Raw genomic sequence first — 19600 nt, 5'->3', positions numbered from 1 at the left:
TGGAGAAATTAAGCAACTCAAGGTTGATTCTGTTTCTGGGAAGTCCTCTATTTGAACAACAAAAGGTTCTCAAGCTTGAATTTTGAAAAGAAGTTCAAGTAACTTCGGTTTTCAAAAACCACAATCAATTAAGTTCAATCTTACCAAATCTACATAAAGGAGGCTTTGTAGACAGGAAACAGTATGACTTCAGAGTAATTTTTAAAGAACTATAACATGTATTAAATGAAACACAATTTCTATGTCTACCCTGGGAATGACCTAAAACATTCTGTATCTGAGACCCTTTGGCCACTACTGGAAATTAGTAAATTCAAAATATGTCATGACAATCTCCATTGTTTCCGGCTAGCTATAGGAATTATTAAATTTATAAGTAATACATATATTTATTTACATAAAACATCCCACGTTCCTTCTAGAAAAAACCAGTAATTGGTAACATAGGTAATTTGATCTTGAGCTCAGAAAAAAATAATTGATGTTGACTGTTGAGGGGGTAGGAGGGACAGTAGAAGTGTTGGGGAAGGCATGTGTGCTGTAATACCCCACAATCACCACAAAGAGGTGAGCACATCACATTCAAGCCGCTTGAGCTCTGACACATGCCTTTATTTCCTTATTATTCCCATTCCCCTGTATAAACTGACCAAAAGAATAACCAACAAAGAAACCATTTCACAGCATTCGCTCATTTTTTAATTTTTTAAAATATCCTTTGAAAGCAAGGGCTCTCCCACTTTTCTTTAATATATGATGATTCCTCTCATATATCCATTTCATTTTTAATTCCTTGGGAGGGAAAGAAAGGTGGAAGGGGAAAAGAGATGCATAGTTCTTTTAGAGAGTTGGGAATGTCGTTAGAAATCCTGCAGTAGTTACTTTTTTTTTTTTTTAAGATTTTTTATTTATTTATTTGACAGACCACAAGTAGGCAGAGAGGCAGGCAGAGAGAGAGAGGAGGAAGCAAGCTCCCCACTGAGCAGAGAGCCCGATGCGAGGCTCGATCCCAGGACCCTGGGATCATGACCTGAGCCGAAGGCAGAGGCTTTAACCCACTGAGCCACCCAGGTGCCCCTGCAGTAGTTACTTTTTAATCTGAGTAAAGTGTTTTTTCTGGCTTGAAAGAAAGTAATCACAAAGGTGATACTGAGAGTTATCTCCACCCCTCCCCTAAGTTTAGCTAAATATTTTCTCTAATGTAGCTCTAGCACCAGAGTGAAGGAAAGTTGTACCCTAGTGCTGAAGTCTATTCTGTCTGAATTTATGCCAGATTTCGCCAAATCTACCACAAAATAAAATCAGAAGGTACCATTAACTCAGAATGGGGTACAGGCAGGAAAACAGCTTTAGAGATGGTGACGCTTTTTAAAAAAATATTCTTTGGTGAAAAGGATTATAAGTAAATATTATATGCTTCTCATAAATATTAGAAATGAAAAAGTTAAATGCTTGATCCTAGAACCAGACAGAAAAATTAAATTAAGTCAATGAAGATTTAGCATACTCAGATTATGTCACCAAACTTTTCAAATTGTGGTGAATGTAGTTCTTTTTTTACTTAGCCCTCCCTTTGATTTTTTTTTTTTAAAGATTTTATTTATTTATTTGACAGAGAGAGATCACAAGTAGACGGAGAGGCAGGCAGGCAGAGAGAGAGAGGGAAGCAGGCTCCCTGCTGAGCAGAGAGCCCGATGCGGGGCTCGATCCCAGGACCCTGAGATCATGACCCGAGCCGAAGGCAGCGGCTTAACCCACTGAGCCACCCAGGCGCCCCCTCCCTTTGATTTTTGATAGTGTTAGAATATTGCTGTAAGAAAAAAAATGTGAAAGGGTAAATTTAATTAGAAAGGTAGATGGTAGTTGTCCACAGTGCAGAATTCAGGACAGGAGTGAGGCCACCCAGAGGAATAATAGTCACTGTGTGCATGTGCGCGTGTGTCTGACACTCAGAACAAAGTACTGATGAAGGGCATGGAAGTACAGAAGTGAGACCCGGGTTCCAATTCTGGCTCTACCCACTGTGGAATGGAGAGAACGGTCAACTGCTATCCTCGTATTCTCATCTATAGAGTGGTTATGATAAAGATCATGTACGATCTAGTTCAGGGACTGGCTCATAATAGATGCTCAAGAAAGGATAAACGTGGTACTGATGTCATTATTAGCATCAGGACCTTCACTGGCAAGTCGAGAAGCTGGCAGCCGCCCAGCACAGCTCCCTCTGGTCCCTCTGCGGCGAGGGTGGGATAGCGGGAGGGAGTACAGGCCACAAAGATGGCCGCAAAGGTCGGACTCGAAACCTCGGTTTTCTTTTCTTTTTTTTTTTTTTAAAGATTTTATTTATTTGACAGAGAGAGATCACAAGCAGGCAGAGAGGCAGGCAGAGAGAGAGGAGGAAGCAGGCTCCCTGCTGAGCAGAGAGCCCAATGCGGGGCTCAATCCCAGGACCCTGAGATCATGACCCGAGCCGAAGGCAGCCGCTTAACCCACTGAGCCACCCAGGCGCCCCAAAACCTCGGTTTTCTATAAGCTCTACAATATTGTCCTTTCAACTATAACGACTGTCTTCAGAAACATGTTATCAAAGAAAATCCTAATGCCCTTAAGCCCTACAAGTCTGGGACCATAAGGAAGCTGCCGACCTGCAATCTGGTCCTTAGTCTTATGATGACAAAACCACGGAGCGACTTATGATGAAGAGGTTGTGAAAATGCCACATTTCTCTCTACATAAGAGACCTGGAAATTGGATCAAAGAAACTGGGGAAGATCATATCCGAGGAAATAAAAGTAAAGGAGCTCTTTGAGGCCAAAACTGTTTTATTTTAAAAGGCAATAAACTGTGATGGTTATGAGATCAGGCTCTTGGAGTTAGAACTGCCTGAGTTCAAACCTTGGCTCTGCCATTTAAGAACTTTGGGACTCGGCCAGTTATTTATTTATTTATTTTTAAATCTGTAGGATGGATGCAATTATACATACGTTTTTCATAGGTTTTACTGGAGAACGAAATAAAAACAATCTGCGCAGAGCTCTTGGTCCAAGGCCAAGCTCCCAGGGAACAGGAGCCACTATTACCACTACCCACCTCCTCACTACCCTCTATCCTCATTTCCCTGATACGGAGCAGGGCGTGTGGCACACCGGAGGGGCTCAATGAACATCCACCAGGTACAAATTAAATGCTAGCCTCCACATTGTAGAACCCTAAACAAATCCGAAAGACAAATTTCGGCTACACCTCATGTTAAAGATGAACTGCTTCAAGCAAAGACCACAGAAGGGGCAGTGAACTTTACTGGATCTTTATTTCTTTAAGCTTGCCAGAAGCATTGGAAAAGGAAGCTCTAGGAACGGTCTTTCATCTTTTTGCTGCTCTGTGGTGGGCCCCAGCCTCCCCAGCCGCCCCATCCAGAACACGAACTCAACAGGCAGTATTTCTGCTGCAGAGACACGGATTGAAACTGTAACCAGCCTGGGAAGCCAGTTTTCCCTACTTCCCCACAGCTCTGTACTGGATCCGGGGTGGGATTTGAGGCATGTGTGAGTGCAGCTGGTTGAGGTCACGGGGTATCCTCATGAACTTAAAGCTAATACACTATGACTCCTTACATTTTTTCCATGTAAAAAGAGAGACTCTGGCAAAGAGATCAAAACAGAGGTCACAGACTTCCTGTTCAAAGTAAGCCTGCGTAAGGAGGCGCAGGGAACAGCCGCCCACCCTGCTTAGCGCAGGGAGGAAATTCCTCGCATCCTCTGAGGCAAGGAAACAGTGGGATGCAGGGAGCTGGGAAGGGAAGGTGTTGAGCCATGTCCTTTTAAAAAGTGAAAGGCACGTATTTCTCTTGATTCCATGCATTTGATCTGCCTTTCAAAGGCAGGCTCTTAAGTAAAACCATTCTCTAAAGTTGTCACCTGTCCCTTTAAAACACACAGTCAACTGGTGGAGGAAAAAGGTTCCCTCCTCCCAAGTAACCCCTGGTACCTCTTTCTGTGTGAATTCTGAAGTTAATTGTTAATCCTGACTCCACTTAGTCATTACTTAAGTTTTAGTTAAACTGTACCCTCAACATCTGCCTCTTCCTGTATTGACTTCTTGCATGAACCACCAAGAATTCTCTGGTGAATGCTTATAAGCTTTCAATGGCAAGAAGGACACATGACCTAAAATTAGCTGATGTGATTCCTGAGGTAAAGAACAGTTCTACTCACCAAAGTCTGGAATCACAATCGTCAGTGCTGGCATACTTTATTGTTGTTTTAAAATCTATGTTTCCCACAATATATTGGAAGCCATAGTAACAAAATAATTTCATTTCCCACATTTTGAGTATAAGCCTTGCTCAATAAAAATGTTTCCTGGACTACCTTTTTCACTGATTCTTACAATGATTCTTTGCATTTCCCAAAGTTGAAATGGCCATAATTATGAACATTAGCAGCTGAATAAGGGTGAGCTTAAGGAAGGTCAAAAGGAAAAGCAAACTCATGCTCACTGATCACTTACATCTGTCTTTCTCCTTTCTCTGTATTCTAATCTGTTCCTGCAGATACTAAAGTGCTTTGCACATCAGGGCAAAAAGAATCATTGTACAATAAAGAACACAAGGGCTTTCAGCTTTAATTCTTCTGCAGCCACATTTGGGTGCAGTGTTAGAAAATAGTTAGGAAGAGGTGTTGCAGAAAATGTGAGTCTTACATCTTTTCCTAAAAATAGCAGTTTATACAGTATCTGTTCTCTGTGTCCCTTTGGGATCATACGTGATTACTCAGCTGACAGATTCTCTTAACATTAAAGCCAATTTGCTGTAGCAAAAAAAGGGGGGGGGGCTCTTAAACAACTGAATTTTTTGAGTTAGGATTTTATACTGTATTAATGAAAAGACATAATGTAAAAACAAAAGAAAAAATCGGTGGAGGTTGATAGGCTAATAAGCTTCTTTGAACTGATGGAAATATTTCTATTCATCCCCTACTAGGAGCTAATCACTAAGAGACCCCATAAAAAAAAACTCTGCAGTTGCATCATGCGAGCCCACCTTTGGGGAACCCAGGGGCAAATTCATCCCTGTAGATCTTCTGACAACGTGAGGTCACAATTGCCTACAATGACCTTTCTAAAAATAGATCTGTCCAGATGAGGTTCTATGGTCTATGTGGCTAGACATTTCCACCAGTTGCTGTGCTGGTGTCTGTGGGGCAACAAAGGAACATAAAGCCTTCAGGTTGTGGACTTGATGCTATGAAACTCACAGCTTCAAACCTACCCCACAACTTGATTTGCACTGGCAAAAGGGATCACAGATTTCCCTCTGTCCCTGCAAAACCTTAAGACCCGTACTCTCCTGAGGTTCTTCCTATGTGATCAGAGATAACTTCTTCAAGGTTATTTTAAATTTTACTTTCCCACATGTGCATGAAATATATATTCCTTCATGATTCCAGGCAGAAATTAGTTAAGCCAGTTAACTGACATTGTGGAAACCAGGAACAAGAGATGAATATTTAATCTTTTAGCTCTTTACCAAGTATTTTCTGCATAACATATGTGTTTATCTAAATTCCCTAAGGGCAAAACCAGTCTCACCTATAGGCTAGGAAATTACAGTTCCACTTTCCTCAAGTTCATCTGAATGGCAACCCACTCATAAATGTGCCGACTTGAGAGAAACAGAGGTCTTTTGCCTTTCCCTCTCTATACTTCTGTATGGTTTGAATTCTTTAAAAGAGTGTACTGCTCCATCACTTGTGTAGTTAAATAAGCATCTTAAAAATCTGAAAAATGAGAACTGTTTAAAAATAAACAAAAATTCTCAGAGACAAATTTGAAAGGATATTAAGTGGTTGTTTATAGCTTCTAGGTATATAGGTAATTTTCACATTTTGTACTGTGGTGCAAGGCATCAAATACAAATTATCAATAATTGGCCAGTATTGTTTATGTAATAGAAGAGAAGAATAAAATGCCTGTGTCACAAAAAAAGAAATGGAAGCTTCATGACAGCTAAACCTGCTCTTTTAACCCTATCTCATCTTTGTAATAGGTTTTCCCATACAGTTCATATTCATCAATTTTGTCAGAGAGTCACCCCAACGATCAAACATATATATTTGACTCCTAATTTTCTAAATCATCTAGCATGTCATTTTTTTCTTCTTCCAAAGTTCATTTCTAAAGTTTTCTCGTCAAAGACCAGTAATTTTACTCAACTTTCCCTTTGTGGAGATTAGGCCTTCTGATTCAAAGAAAAGAGAAACACAGTCAGCAATAATTAAGACTAGGAGAAAAGTTACAAAATGATCATTCGTGTTATCCAGGAGTCTAGTGTGTGCCTGCGTATGGGGGGAAGGGAAGCAGGATTTAGGGACAAGTAATTGGAAAGCAGTGGGAAGAAAGGATACAAGGAGAATAAGAAATGCAGAGAGGAGGGGAGATCAGTTAGACTAAACGATGGAATTATCATTTGTATATGTCAAAAGCTTGAATACTGGTAATTTAATATGGCTCAACCAAGTAACTATAACAACAATAATAATAATTCATAATAGAAGGAGTGAAGGAGTGAGGACATCAAAATAAAAGTTTTGAAAGTACTTGTTCTACCTGACCCCTGTCTGCTTCAGTGTGTTCCAGAACTGATGAGAATCTTGCAGATAAGGAATTCTACTCTCCACATACCCAATGATCTGTCATGTACTGAGAAGGAGGAAGAGACAAGTACTTCACATATTTACCTTCAAGATGGGAGCCATAAAGACTGACAGACCAGTCAGAATAAACACGAGGGTTCCAGTGACTCTTTGTTCCCTGAAACCAAATCAAATGATTACCAAGTTATCTCTCGTTTTCATAAATAAGCTCCTTGTATTTTCACCTTCAAAAAAGACTGTACATTGGCCAAATTAATGTTTGACTAAAACAGCAAAGGTCTTGATATCTTATATAAGTGAATACCTCGAGGAGAGCATAGAAGCTCAACATAACTATAAAATTCTCTCTTAAAACTATTGTATAACATGATTTGAATTCCTCAAGAGAAAAGTGATTGTGCTAAATCCTTTGCTCCTTTTAGAATTAAAAAAAAAAAAAAAGTCACTTGCTCTTGGTCCATCAATTCCTGGCCTCTCTGAAGCCCTTATTTTTTAAACAACTTGTACTGTTGTGTAATTACACCTTCTTTCACAGGAGACAGATATTACATTGTCCTGCATTCTAATTAACAAACAGCTCAGGGAAATTTCATAAGTGCAATAAATCCCATCAATCTAATTTCCAAATCTAAACAACAAGAGTACTTTTTAACAAATAGGATTCCTATCCAACACCCCCTCCCCCAGCCCCCAAGAAAGAATCACCCACTGTTGTGGCGTGGGAAACAATGGCTCTCTCCTACAAGCTATTCACCCAAGCACTTAGAAGCAGGGCTTGCTGCAAAAAGTATTCAACACTGTATGAAGGTCTTATGCAAGCCCTTCCTGGCTGCCCAAATTTAACAGCTAGAGGTCAAGGTTTCTCAGTGCTTATGGGGACAGAAGAATAACTGGAAAATAGGAATTCCTTTCCCTTTATAGAATCTTCAAAATCATAAGCAGACTCAAGAGTTTTGGGGAGTCTCAACAGAGCTGAAAGGTTAAATGGTTTGGCCTTTACGATGCTTGGGGATCAAGTAAGTACCACAGCACCTCGGTGAGCTCCATGGTGAAGAAAATGAATGACTATTTGTGTTTTTACATTGCATCATTTAGCCTTCATTAATTGAAGGAAATTTATGTAACATAAGAAGTGAACTAGAAAAATTATTGAAGACTCTTTCTAATGAAAATGTAGTCCTTTCTGGAACAGTAACTAAAGGAGTAAGTTAATCACCACCAGCCTTTTCTCCTCCCATTCTGCCCATTTCCTACTAACGACAATATAGATGCGGCATGATGTGTTCCATAGAGCCGTTTTCCTCTGACTTAAACATACCTCACACCTAGAAACTTTGGTTGTTCTCCAGGGGCAGAAGTCTCTGTCTCCATCTTCAAACTGTCGATGTGAGCGATGGAGATGACGGTTGCAGCCACATACCATGGAAGAGCCATGAAAGAGCACACCACCATTAGGATGGCTACCCAGAAGAGATCCAGGTGGTATCCAGCTCCTTTCTGAAGAAAGAGGTAACAAAATCATATGAAAAAAAAAAAAATCTCATCTTTCTATCTTGTCCTATTTCCAGATGGGAATTAAGATGACCAAAAAAACCCCAACTCACTTGGCTTGCTAAGAATATCTACTTCAAGGTAAAATTTTCAAGGAAAGGGACTTTATCTTCCTCATATTATTCCCCTAAGCAATGAAACACAGAGCTGCCACATGACACCTCCTCTAGCTTGACTGAAGTTCACAGCTTACTTACCATTTGCTTATTGCTAGTTATCCTCTCTCTATCCAATTCTGTAATCAGAAAAGTGGAGATAAAGATCTACCTTGAGGAGCTATTGCGATCATTCAGTGCAGTAACAGAGGCAAAGCATCGCATAGGAACTTAAAAGGTAGTGGTTGTTGCATAGTAGGAGCTCAAAAGAATGGTGACAGTAGCAGTGGTGGTGCTGGTGGTTGTTAACAATAAGCGCAATAAACAACTTAGAAGCAGGCAGCAATCCTTCTCTGTGACTGTTTAGCAATAAACTGTTCACCTAGACAGTAGTCAGCATATGCAGACCAGAGATCTGAAAGCACCCTGAGAAGGTATGCCTAAGACGATTTCTCACCTTTCATAGCATATGAAATAATTGTTTAATAACCTATTAAACATGATCATTAAGGTAATTAATACACCTTTAATCAGAATGGCTGATTTCAAACACTATCCACTGGTCACAATAACATTTATTGACTGGAAGAGCAGCCTATGTAACAAAAGGTCTTGCTCTTTTACTCACTAAATAAATATTGTTAAATGTGTCCACAATGTTATTCTGTGGTTATATTTCTCTGCTCTATTTATGAAGAAATCAAATGCTTAATACCCTATGGAGCCTGAAAAAACAGAGCAGTCCATTTTCACAGCATGGAAGCAGAAGGACCAAGAGCCAGAGTATGGCCAATCTGAGGGAATAGAGAGACTCTGGCTTTAAAAAATGAGAATGTAATTTACACTAGAACCCCGGTGACTGTTATCATTCAGGTCCAATTACAGTTAGTTAGAACACGGCTCTCCTCTCTGAAAGGCCAAGATTTCACCCCTGGCTCCCAAACATGGGTCTAATCATGTTCTCAGAGAACTCGTCACAGGCAAGGGCAGCTGACACAAGACAGAAGAGCACACATTGACTTAGTCCAGGCTTGACCATGAACAAAAGTATCCTTGGGAGACAAAGGTTGATATATATTCAAAAAGCAGTTCATTTCAATACAAATGGTCTGAAACCACAGGGTCTGAATTGGGAGTGGGATAAGGTAGGGGAAAGGAAGGCAAAGGGTAGGGATGAGCTGAAATAAACTTGTTCAACAATAACTAATGAGCTGAGTATCGTGATATATCTGGCTCTCAGTCATTCCATTCCAACTGGAATAAATACTTGAATAAATACTACTGCCAACTTATTAACAGGCACAGTTAAGGATGTTAATGTCATATCTGTGAATAAAACACAAAAATTCCCATATTCGAGACATTTCCATTCTACTGAGACAATAAACAACACAAGTAAATAAACTGTAAACTATACAGTATCTTAAATAGTACCAAGTACTAAGTAGAGCTATGAAAATTTGGGTTTGTATGTGGAGTATGATGTGAAGCCACTGGAGTGTATTAAATGGAGGAGTGACGTGACCTGCTTATGTACTAAACACTACAGCTATTGTGTTGGGAACAGCCTGAACAAAGTCAAGGACAGCAAGACCAGTTAGGAGGTTGCTACCATAATTCATGTAAGAAATTGTGATGGTTAGAGCCAGAGTAGTAGCAGTCAAGATAGCAAGAAGTGTTTGGATTCTGACTATACTTTAAGGTGGAATCCACAGGATTTGTTCAGTCCTGCCTGTGGATGTGTCTTATGACCTCACTCTAGACCATTCATGATCTGGCCTTTGTTCACATCTGCAGCCCCATCTTTCATCTCTCCCCTGCCGCAATCCTATACCATGGTCACCTTCAATCATACACAATTCCTTCATTCCACGGTATAGATCCTAGAAGTACAATTACAGATAATACACAGTCTTTGTCCTCAAGCGGCTTACAATGTAGTGCTAGAGCTAGACAAATCAAGAGGCATTTGCAATACAACAGTATTCTATACTTGGGGTGAGCTTGGGGTGACATGCAGAAGAGGTATTAAGCCCAAAGTCAAAGATGGTATTCCTAGGAGGTGGTATTTAAGATGAGTCCTAAAATGTGAGCCATAACTGAAGGCAAGATATGGGGAAGCAGGAGGGGGAAAAAAAAAAGGCAAATAAGCCACCATTTTGAGAAAATAAAATATAGTTGGTGCATAGAAGGAGATGGGAGAGGTAGGAAATAAGGCTATAGAAGTTAAGAACTTTAATGTCTTGCTAAAGACTTTGGAATTTTTATCCTAAGAGCAAAGGGAAACCATTAAAGGCTTTTAAGTAGGTAAGTGATATGATCAGATTTCTATTTAGAAGGACAGCTCTTTTGGTTTGTAGAGGATGTACTAGAAGTGGTCAAGACTGGAGGTGGAGAGGACAGACATGACAGCATTGCCTTAGTCCAGGCCAGAGCTGACACAGTTCCAACTAAAGTAATAGTATGGAGGAAGGACAATGGACAGATGGGAGAGATTTTAAGGAGACTGAATCCAAAGAAGGAAAGGCCATGAATTCATTTTGCCAAATTTCAATGCTTGAGGCTTATAATGTCTATCTAGTACAGTGTCCTCCAGTAAACACTGGAGACATATTTGTTGACCAGAATGGTAAAAGCTATGCTAAAAAATTCATAGTGTTCCAATGATTGCCATAAAGACCTGGAACCCAAAGGGTTATGTCAGAAAAGTTGTTCCTGCAAAACAAACTTATGCGTATGAAAACAAGCCAACTCTAAAATGTGTCTTTAGCTAAGGGTATCTGAATAACTAGATTTGAATGGAATAAAAACAGTATTCAAATATAGGAACTTTTACTGGAAATAGTACTGTAAGAAATACAGAAAACCGCATTTTTCAAAAATAGCATGTGAGTTGTTCCTTACCCTTCCTCCACATCACCGCTGCCTTTTGCAGATTTTCTTAATGTCCTACTTGGATTATTTAGGGGCCTTCTAACCACTCCCTGTCACCCACCCCCCACTCTGGCACTTCTTCCTTCCACCCTGAATGCTGCTAAAGAGAGTGATTAAATGCGGCATTGGTGCCTTCCATCCAGGCTGGAATGTTGAGGGAGCAGGGAAGGCCAGGAGGAGATGAACAAGTCAAACAGGACAGAACCAGTCATGACAAGCACCTGGCTGGCTGGCCATGTTGAGATGCTTCCCACCCAATACTATGACAGGGGCCCTCAAAGATTCCTGAAGCTTCATCATTCATCAAACAGGACTTGCACATTCTGCACCATTCATCAAACTGGTCCCCTGTTTCTATTTCTGTCCTCTCTCTTCAAGGTCCAGCTTAAATTCCCCTGCTTCTTTGACATCACTAAGCAACCCCTGACCCTCAATGCCATCCTCACCATAGAAGTCTCTGCTTCACTCCTGTCCCTGACAGCCCACTCTCCTTGTAGAGTAATCTTTTACAAATCTCAATTATTATATGGCACTTCCTTGCTCAAAACCCTCCAGCAGTTTCCTGTTTCCACCTAATATAAAACATAGTAAAGTCATCTAAAAGGTTCCATATCAGTGTTTTTCCTGGAACTATTTTGCATCCCTCCCCATAAGGGAGCACTTGCCAATGTCTAGAAACATTTTTGTTTGTCACAACTTAGGGGAAAGGGTCCAAGTGACATCAAGGGGGTAGAGACCAAAGATGCTGCTAAATAGCCTACAATACACAGGACAGCCACAACCAACAAAGAAATGCAGCTGAGAACCTTTGTTCTACATGATCTGGCCCCACTCCCTTTAACTTCATCACGCATCACTAATTTCCCTGTGTTCCAGTCACACTGGTCTATTATTTGTTCTTCAATATACCAACATACCCTCCCACCCTGGGTCATTTGCATTTGCTCATACCTTTGCTTAGAAAACTGTTACTTAATAAACACCCACTGAACACCCTATACTATGTTAGGCCTTGTGTTAGATAAAATAATAAGACAGAACATGTGCCCCTAAGCGGTTGGTAGGTTATTAGTTGAAGCCAGATGTAGAAGCAAATAATTTATTATATGTGCAAAGATACAAGGCACAAAGAAAGCCAAGTCAATCCCAACCTTGGTGGTAGAGTTAAGTGGTCAATAAGGAAAATCCACTAAACTCCTTCAGGGCTGAGACCATAACTTAGAAGAACAATTTTTATCTTCAATATCTAACACAAGTGTTCCATACATAGCAAGGACTCAAAAAAATGTCCAAAGGTTATGTATGTCCTTTAAAGTTTAATAAAGTCCTGTCTTCATGAATATAAATGCAAAGGATAGCCTACTTTCTGAATCTAGATATTGTTTTAAGTAGGACAGGAAGTAAAATTTTACTTCCTTTTGATACTATATGCTTCACTAGTACAGAACAAAAGTCAATTGGAATAAATCCACAGAAATCAAAATCTATGGGAGAAAAAGACTAGTCTAGCAGTCTAAAGTTTACATCTGGTAAGTAGATGATAGCAAAGGTCAGGAGAAGTGCACACACACATGCAGAGACACAGAATAAATATTCATGCTAGGAGCCCCCGATGGTCCAGACAATAAGCTGGTTTATGGGGACACCAAGAACCATGACGTAGTTCCTCCCCACAAGGAGCTCACAATCAGATGAGAGGACTCAGATTTGTACACAAATTATAAAGCACTCTAAACAGAGATTCAAAGAGGTTTGAAAGAGACACCCAAAGTACAGGGGATAAACTGTTTAACAATGTCTAGAGTGAACCCGCAAAAACTTCCCACTGTGATGACATCTAAACAAGGCTTTGAATAATATGAGCTCTCACAGTGAGAACTGGTGATGGGGTGGCAAGCTTTTCCGCTATCACCCATCTCACACAGCACAACAGCTCTGAGAACCATGTGGCCCAAGATAAGCAAATTCTTCAATATGTACTTACTGAGCCTACTACATGGAAATCGTTGTGATGGGCCACAAAACAGAGCTGGAGAAAGGACTAAAACATATCCTTTCCTTGAAAATATCTGGCCCAGAAAAGGAGATAAAGTCATTATACAACCTAACCTCCATGCAAGATATCATGTGACCAGTGCTACAGAGTAATGCATATGTAGCAAGAGCAAAAATAAAAACACGGAAATCACATCAGTGGTGAAGGCTACACTGACAAGTTTATATCTGGAGGTTCTTAAAAGATGGGAAGGATTTTGGTAAGTGTTAATCATCGAGGGTGGAGAGGAGAGTTGGAATAACTGGCAGGAGATGCTACCAGATTTGAGGAGAAACCAATAACCTATTTGATCTGAGCATGGTATAGTATGTGGAGGGCATCGTTCTGAATTTAGGTTAAAAACATATCACAAAGAGATTGAATTCCCAGGCTAATCAAATGAACTTTCTTCAAGGGTCAAATGTTTAGAGGGCCGGGGGTGAAGGTTAGAAATATAAGACTGACCTATAAGAACAACACTTAAAAAAATTGCTGCTTTTGAAATGAAGCAAGGGAACCTGATTATTAACTCATGACTAAACAGTTAGAATAGTCTAGACATGAAATAAAAGGACTGGATTTAAGATTATGATAACAGAAATAGAAAGGAAAAATAAAGCAGGGCAAATTTTGGAGTGACCCAAGAAAGTGACCTCAAATTAAGAGTTTTACTACAGAGGGTATCGGAAAATTTACTGATACACCAACTTATCTCTATGTCTAGATACTTATCCTAAACTACTTCTCCTTCCCACATACTTAAAATCATTTTCCTGGTGAGAAGTATCCCTTGCTTTGCAGTGTAAAGCTCAGACTTTTTTTTCTACCTCTGCAATGACTCAGGCAATAACCTTGGAGAAGTCATGACCTTGCTGAACCCCGTTTGCTTTTGAGTGCTCTGCAGGGAGAATGAGGGATGTAACTAACCAAAATGATGGCCAAGAAAAGCCAAATGGCTTGGCGCTCCTACATCAATATGGAGCTATTCAGCAGAGTGGAAAGGTGGATCCCATCCCAACAGGGCAGTCAGCCAGCCAGGGCCACATGACACAGAGCCAAAGCAAATGCTACCTCAAAACATGCTGTTTTTAATATTACAAAGCTTCCTTCTCTCTCACTGCTTCAGGTTTCTCTTTTAAATCAATTTCATAGCAGTCAGGGCCCTTTAAATTTAGACAGGATCTCTGACGTTCACATTCCACAGCCATCTTTCCCAACAAAATGTGAATAAGACAATATCCAGAGTGAAAAGTCTTTCATCCACTATGTCTCTCCACTGGTATCGTTAGATTTGTGTCAAAACACTGGCATTTATTCTGTAACTACTGTCATTCAAAGAAATGATTTCAAATAAGCAATTTCTGAAAGTGATGAAAACTTATTTTTTTATATACTCAATTCCTATTTTAAGAGGCAAACCTTAATATGTCTTGATTTTCCAATGTTTTCTATAAGGAATAGGAGAATTTTTAAAAATTCCATATTTTATCAGCAATGCCTGGCTGGTTTAGTCAGTGGAATGTGCAACACCTGATCCAGGGGTTGTGAGCTAGAGCCCCGACACTGGATGTAGAGATTATTTAAAAATAAAATCTTTTTAAAAATTCTATATCTTACCAATTCTGCATGTGTTAAACTTGAAATTCTGAATTTTATTAATAAGAACTTAACAAGCAAAAGTAAATAGGTATTCACCTCAAAGAAACATAACAAATCTGGTCAACTATATAACAAAATTAAAAATGTGCTTCCTAACTCTTTTCAGAATAAAATACATTAGTAATCATCCATTTCCAGCCTTTAAAACTAAATCAATGCTGAAACCCCTCCCAGTATACAGCATCTAAAAATGCTCAACAAATACAGAAAATATCTTTTAGAAATCATGGCTTATCTACCAGAAAGTAAAAGAAGCAACTAGAGACAAAAAACAATGGCAACAAGAAAGAGTGAATCTATAGGGTCAGTAAGCCCTGGGGCTTAGGCCCACCTGAGAGACGTTAAGGCCTGGATTTAGAATGACCATCTGAACTCTAGGGACAGCAGACCAACTCTAGGGATATGGAGTTAAGAGTATAAAGGAAAGACATCCCTTGAAATAGAATCAGGATACTCTAAACACAGCATATTCGGCAGGCCAACTAGGAAATAAGACACCCTACAGAGAAAGACAGTGGGGTACATGCCTCTCTAGGTCTTATCTGTAGATATAAAGCCATAAGAAAAAAAGAATCTCGAAAGGTATTTCTAACTATAAACCTACCATTAAGTTTGAAGCTGGAATTCACATTATCTCTATGGTCTAGAAATCCTGAAGTCAAAAATGTAATGTAAAATGGTCCTGACCTTCTATGAATGTCTTGCCACAGTACCCTCAAAAATAAAGAGATATAGATATGAAATGACAAGCTATACTTCATCAACCTTCTGGATTCAATGACCAATTTAAAGAAAATACAGAAGACAAAGAGCACGCTAAATGACACCACAGGCAAACAAGCTAGACTATGGCAAATTCTATAGTGCAAATGCGGTAGATTTTTTTTAGAGAGAAAGAGTGTGTGAGGTGGAGGTGGGACAGTGGGAGAGGGAGAAAGAGAACCTCAAGCAGACTCCCGGCTCTGCACAGAACCAGACAGAGGGCTGGATCCTAGGACCCAGAGATCATGACCCGAGCCAAAATCAAGAGTTGGATATTTAACCGACTGAGCCAATCCAGCTGTCCCCAAATTTGACAGATTTTCCAAAAACAACTGGAAAGACACCTCCTATCCTGTATATTTTTCTACAAGTGTAAAATTGCCACTACTCCATCAAACAATGGAGCCCTTCCTTGCCCCATCCAATGGAGGGAGGGCCTGGAACTATTTTGACCAATCAACACCAGCAAAATAAAGAATAAAGTTTTGCCAGTTGCAGATGTAACCATGAAGTGGCCTTGCATGTTCCACTCTTAACTTTGGGTAGTCAGTTTCCGTGTGCCAAGTACAAATAGCTCAAGATCGCCATGCTACAAGAAGCCCGACCCACACTGAAAGGCTCTGAAGGAGATGCCATGTGGTGAAAGAGAAGTCGGACAAACAGACACACCAAGGAACATCAAGGTACTAGGTATGCGAGACATGGGTGTGAGTAAAGAAACCATCCTGGACAATTAGCCCAGGGAACCCTTCGGGTGACACTAGCTGCAACCGCAGGAGAGACATCAGCAAGAAGTAGCCACCTGAACCCTGTCAACCCAAAGAAACATGAGATGGTAATAAATTGTTGTTTCACTAAGTTTTCAGGTGGCCTGTTATATCTCCAAAGATAAACTGAAAAACAACCTGGTTGCCTTCAACAAATAAATTACTAGGAAAACCAAACAGAATGACTGGGGGGTGGGATGGGGTTGGGAGGAGAAAACCTACAGACTGAAAGTTTATAAAAGATTTAAGATAATAATATTTGAAATATAATTGGATTCTGATTTCACCAAATAAACTATAAAGTTTATTATATTTATGACACATTAGTAAATTCAAATATTGACTGAAGAGTTGATGATATTAAAGAATTTTATTAACACCTTTTAGGCTGATAGTGGTGCTGTGGTCATGCTTTTAAAAACAGATCTTAGGGCACCCGGGTGTCTCCGTTTGTTGAGCAGATGACTCTTGAATTCAGCTTAGGTCATGATCACAGTGTCCTGAGATCCAGTACCTTGTTGGCCTCTCCACTCAGCTCATCTGGGAGTCCGTGTAAGGATTCTTTCTCTCCCTCTCTCCAACCCCTCCCCCCATACTCTTTTGCATGGTCTCTCTCTCTAAAATAAATAAATTTTAAAAACCCAGAACTTACCTTTAGAAGCACAAACTCAAAAGTTTACAAATAATGTGGAACACTGTCTACACTTACTTCAGAGTTCTAAGAAGCGGATAATATGATGAGGATATAAAGGACACAGGACTAGACAGAAGTCAATAGTTGTTAGAGTTGGGTGATAAGTATCTGGAGCTATGCCATCTGTCTACTTTTATATAGGTTTAAGACTTTCCATAACAAAATATTTTTACAGGGATAAATAAAAGTAAAGTGTTCCTGGGCTGGTTGGACTCTCTTATAGATCCCAGAAGCAAATAAAATCTTCTTTGGAAGGCTTTGAAGCATTGGCATAAGAAGATTAGCACATAACTTTTTCTCTTAAAAAAAAAAAAAAAAGGACATGAGGAAGACAGACACCAGAAATAAGAGTCAGCCAAGAAAACAAAGTTCAAAATCAAACAAAGCAAAGACAGCAAATGTTTAAAATAATAGATAAAAGAGTGTATGGAAAAATAATAAAGGGGCACCTGGATGGCTCAGTCAGTTAAGTGTCTGGCTCTTGATTTCAGCTCAGGTCATGACCTCAGGGTCCTGGAATCAAGCCCCACGTCAGCCTTCCCGTTTAGCAGGGAGTCTGCTTGTCTCCCTCTCCCCCTGCTCACTCTCTCTGTCTCTTTCTCCTTCAAATACATAAATAAGTCTTCAAAAAGAGAAATCAAAAGAAAAAGAAGAAAGAATTCAGGAATATCAAAACTGAACAGGGAGATTTGGAAAAGAACAAAATAGAACTTGTAAATATAAAAAAGTATAATTCTTGAAAGGAAAAATTCAGTGGCTGGTTTATGACAGTATAGAACCAACAGAATAAAGAGTTTAATAAAGAGAAAGATCTGAAGAAATTACCCAAAATATAACACAGAGACCAAAAGGCAGGAAATGTAAAACAAAAACAAAAATAAAAACCCCAAAACCAAAAACAGATTAACAGAAGTAGAGCACAAGATGCGGATATACAATAAAATTTCTACTCAGAATTCCAGAATAAAGTATTGGAGCTTGAAAGAGTCAGACTTACAATATTCCACAATTGATAAAAGACAAGAAGATTCAATAATCTAATAATTAATATAAGACTGGAAACCCAATTATCCAACACATAATAAAAAGAAATCTATGCTAATACAAGTTATAGTGAAACTCCAGAATAAAGACACAAGAGAAGAATAATAAAAGCATCCAAAAGACAAGAATAATTACTTACAAAGGGATGAAAATTATACTGATAGTTCACTTTTATGAAAGTCAGAAATAATGGAAAATAGCATGCTGAAAAAAAGAGCTTTCAACCTATAGTTATATATCCAGAGAAACTATCTTTCAAGAATGAGGGTGAAACAAAAGCATTTTCAGTCAAACAGAAATGAAGAGTTTACCACCCAAACAAAGATCTCTACAGAAAAAATTTCACAAGTCTAGTAAGAACTATTTAAAGGAAATAATTCAGTCTAAAGAAAAATATTTGAAAATGGAAGGTCTGAAATGAAAAAAAAAAAAGAGAGAGAGAGTGAAAATGAGCAAAGAAAATGGTAAACCTGTATATAATTCTAAAAACACTGACCATGTCTAACTGTATTTTTAAATCCAGATCGCAATCAAATCTGGTAATAACAACATATAACTCAGGAAGGAATATCAACATTAAAGCATTCTTTAGCCATTAGTGTATTTCAGCAGAAAGATAAACATGCTGACTAGCTTCAGAACTTAAAGATGCATATTAAGATATACAACATAATCACTAAGAGAAAAGATAAAATATTTAACTTCCAAACTAACAGAAAACAAGTTAGATTGAAGACAATAAAAAATAAAACTGTATCAACCTAAAAGAGGGCAAGAAAGGAGAATAAAAGAGAAAGAATACAGAGAAAGTTAGGCAGGTAGAAAGCAAAAATAATGTGGTAAAAATGAATCCAAATCTTTTAGTTGTCACTATCCATTTAAACTGATTAAATGTTTTAGTCAAGAGAAAAGACTGCAAAAATGGATCCTATGTGTTATTTCCAAGGAGACGTGGGACACAATGCATACTGAAAGTAAAAGAACAGAAAAATACATATCAGATAAGTGAAAATTAAGTTACCCAGCTTTATTAGAACAAAGTAAAATAAGCTTTAAGACAAAAAGCATTACTAGAAACAAAGACGGTGACATACAAAGTCCAAATCACTGAAAAGATAAAGTACATACAAATGTGGATGTACTTAAAATGGTTTCAAAACAAATAAAGAAATAGTAACAGAAAACAATGTGACAGTACAAAAAATCGAATGTAGTAAAAAACTGTTTCCTTGAAAAAAGACTAATAAAACTGACAGACGACAGGCTAGATAGATCAAGAAAAATAAGCACAAATCAATAACATTAGGATTTAAAGTGAAAAGTAACAGGTTCGGATTAGAAAAATAACAAAAGAGAGTACTATAAACAACATATCAATAAATTTGAAAATATTGGGAACTGGAACA

At 38.9% G+C, this 19600-nt stretch overlaps 1 protein-coding gene across 4 annotated transcripts in view; it reads right to left on the bottom strand.

Annotated features, from left to right (window-relative positions):
- SLC4A4 (solute carrier family 4 member 4) overlaps positions 1-19600 on the bottom strand; it is a 355406-nt gene that overhangs the window by 16818 nt on the left and 318988 nt on the right. For all 4 annotated transcript variants that reach the window (XM_047719486.1, XM_047719487.1, XM_047719484.1 and 1 more), the window contains exons 19-20: positions 7972-8150; positions 6738-6810 (exon numbers count right to left, since the gene is read on the bottom strand). In XM_047719486.1, the coding sequence (XP_047575442.1) occupies positions 6738-6810; positions 7972-8150 (252 nt within the window). The remainder of the gene's footprint in view (positions 1-6737; positions 6811-7971; positions 8151-19600) is intronic.

The sequence above is a fragment of the Lutra lutra genome, chromosome 2 (genome assembly GCF_902655055.1).
Source record: "Lutra lutra chromosome 2, mLutLut1.2, whole genome shotgun sequence".
NCBI classification, from domain to species: Eukaryota; Metazoa; Chordata; class Mammalia; order Carnivora; family Mustelidae; genus Lutra; species Lutra lutra.
Note: the sequence above shows the minus strand (reverse complement) of the source record. Positions and strands in the feature narration are given on the sequence as shown.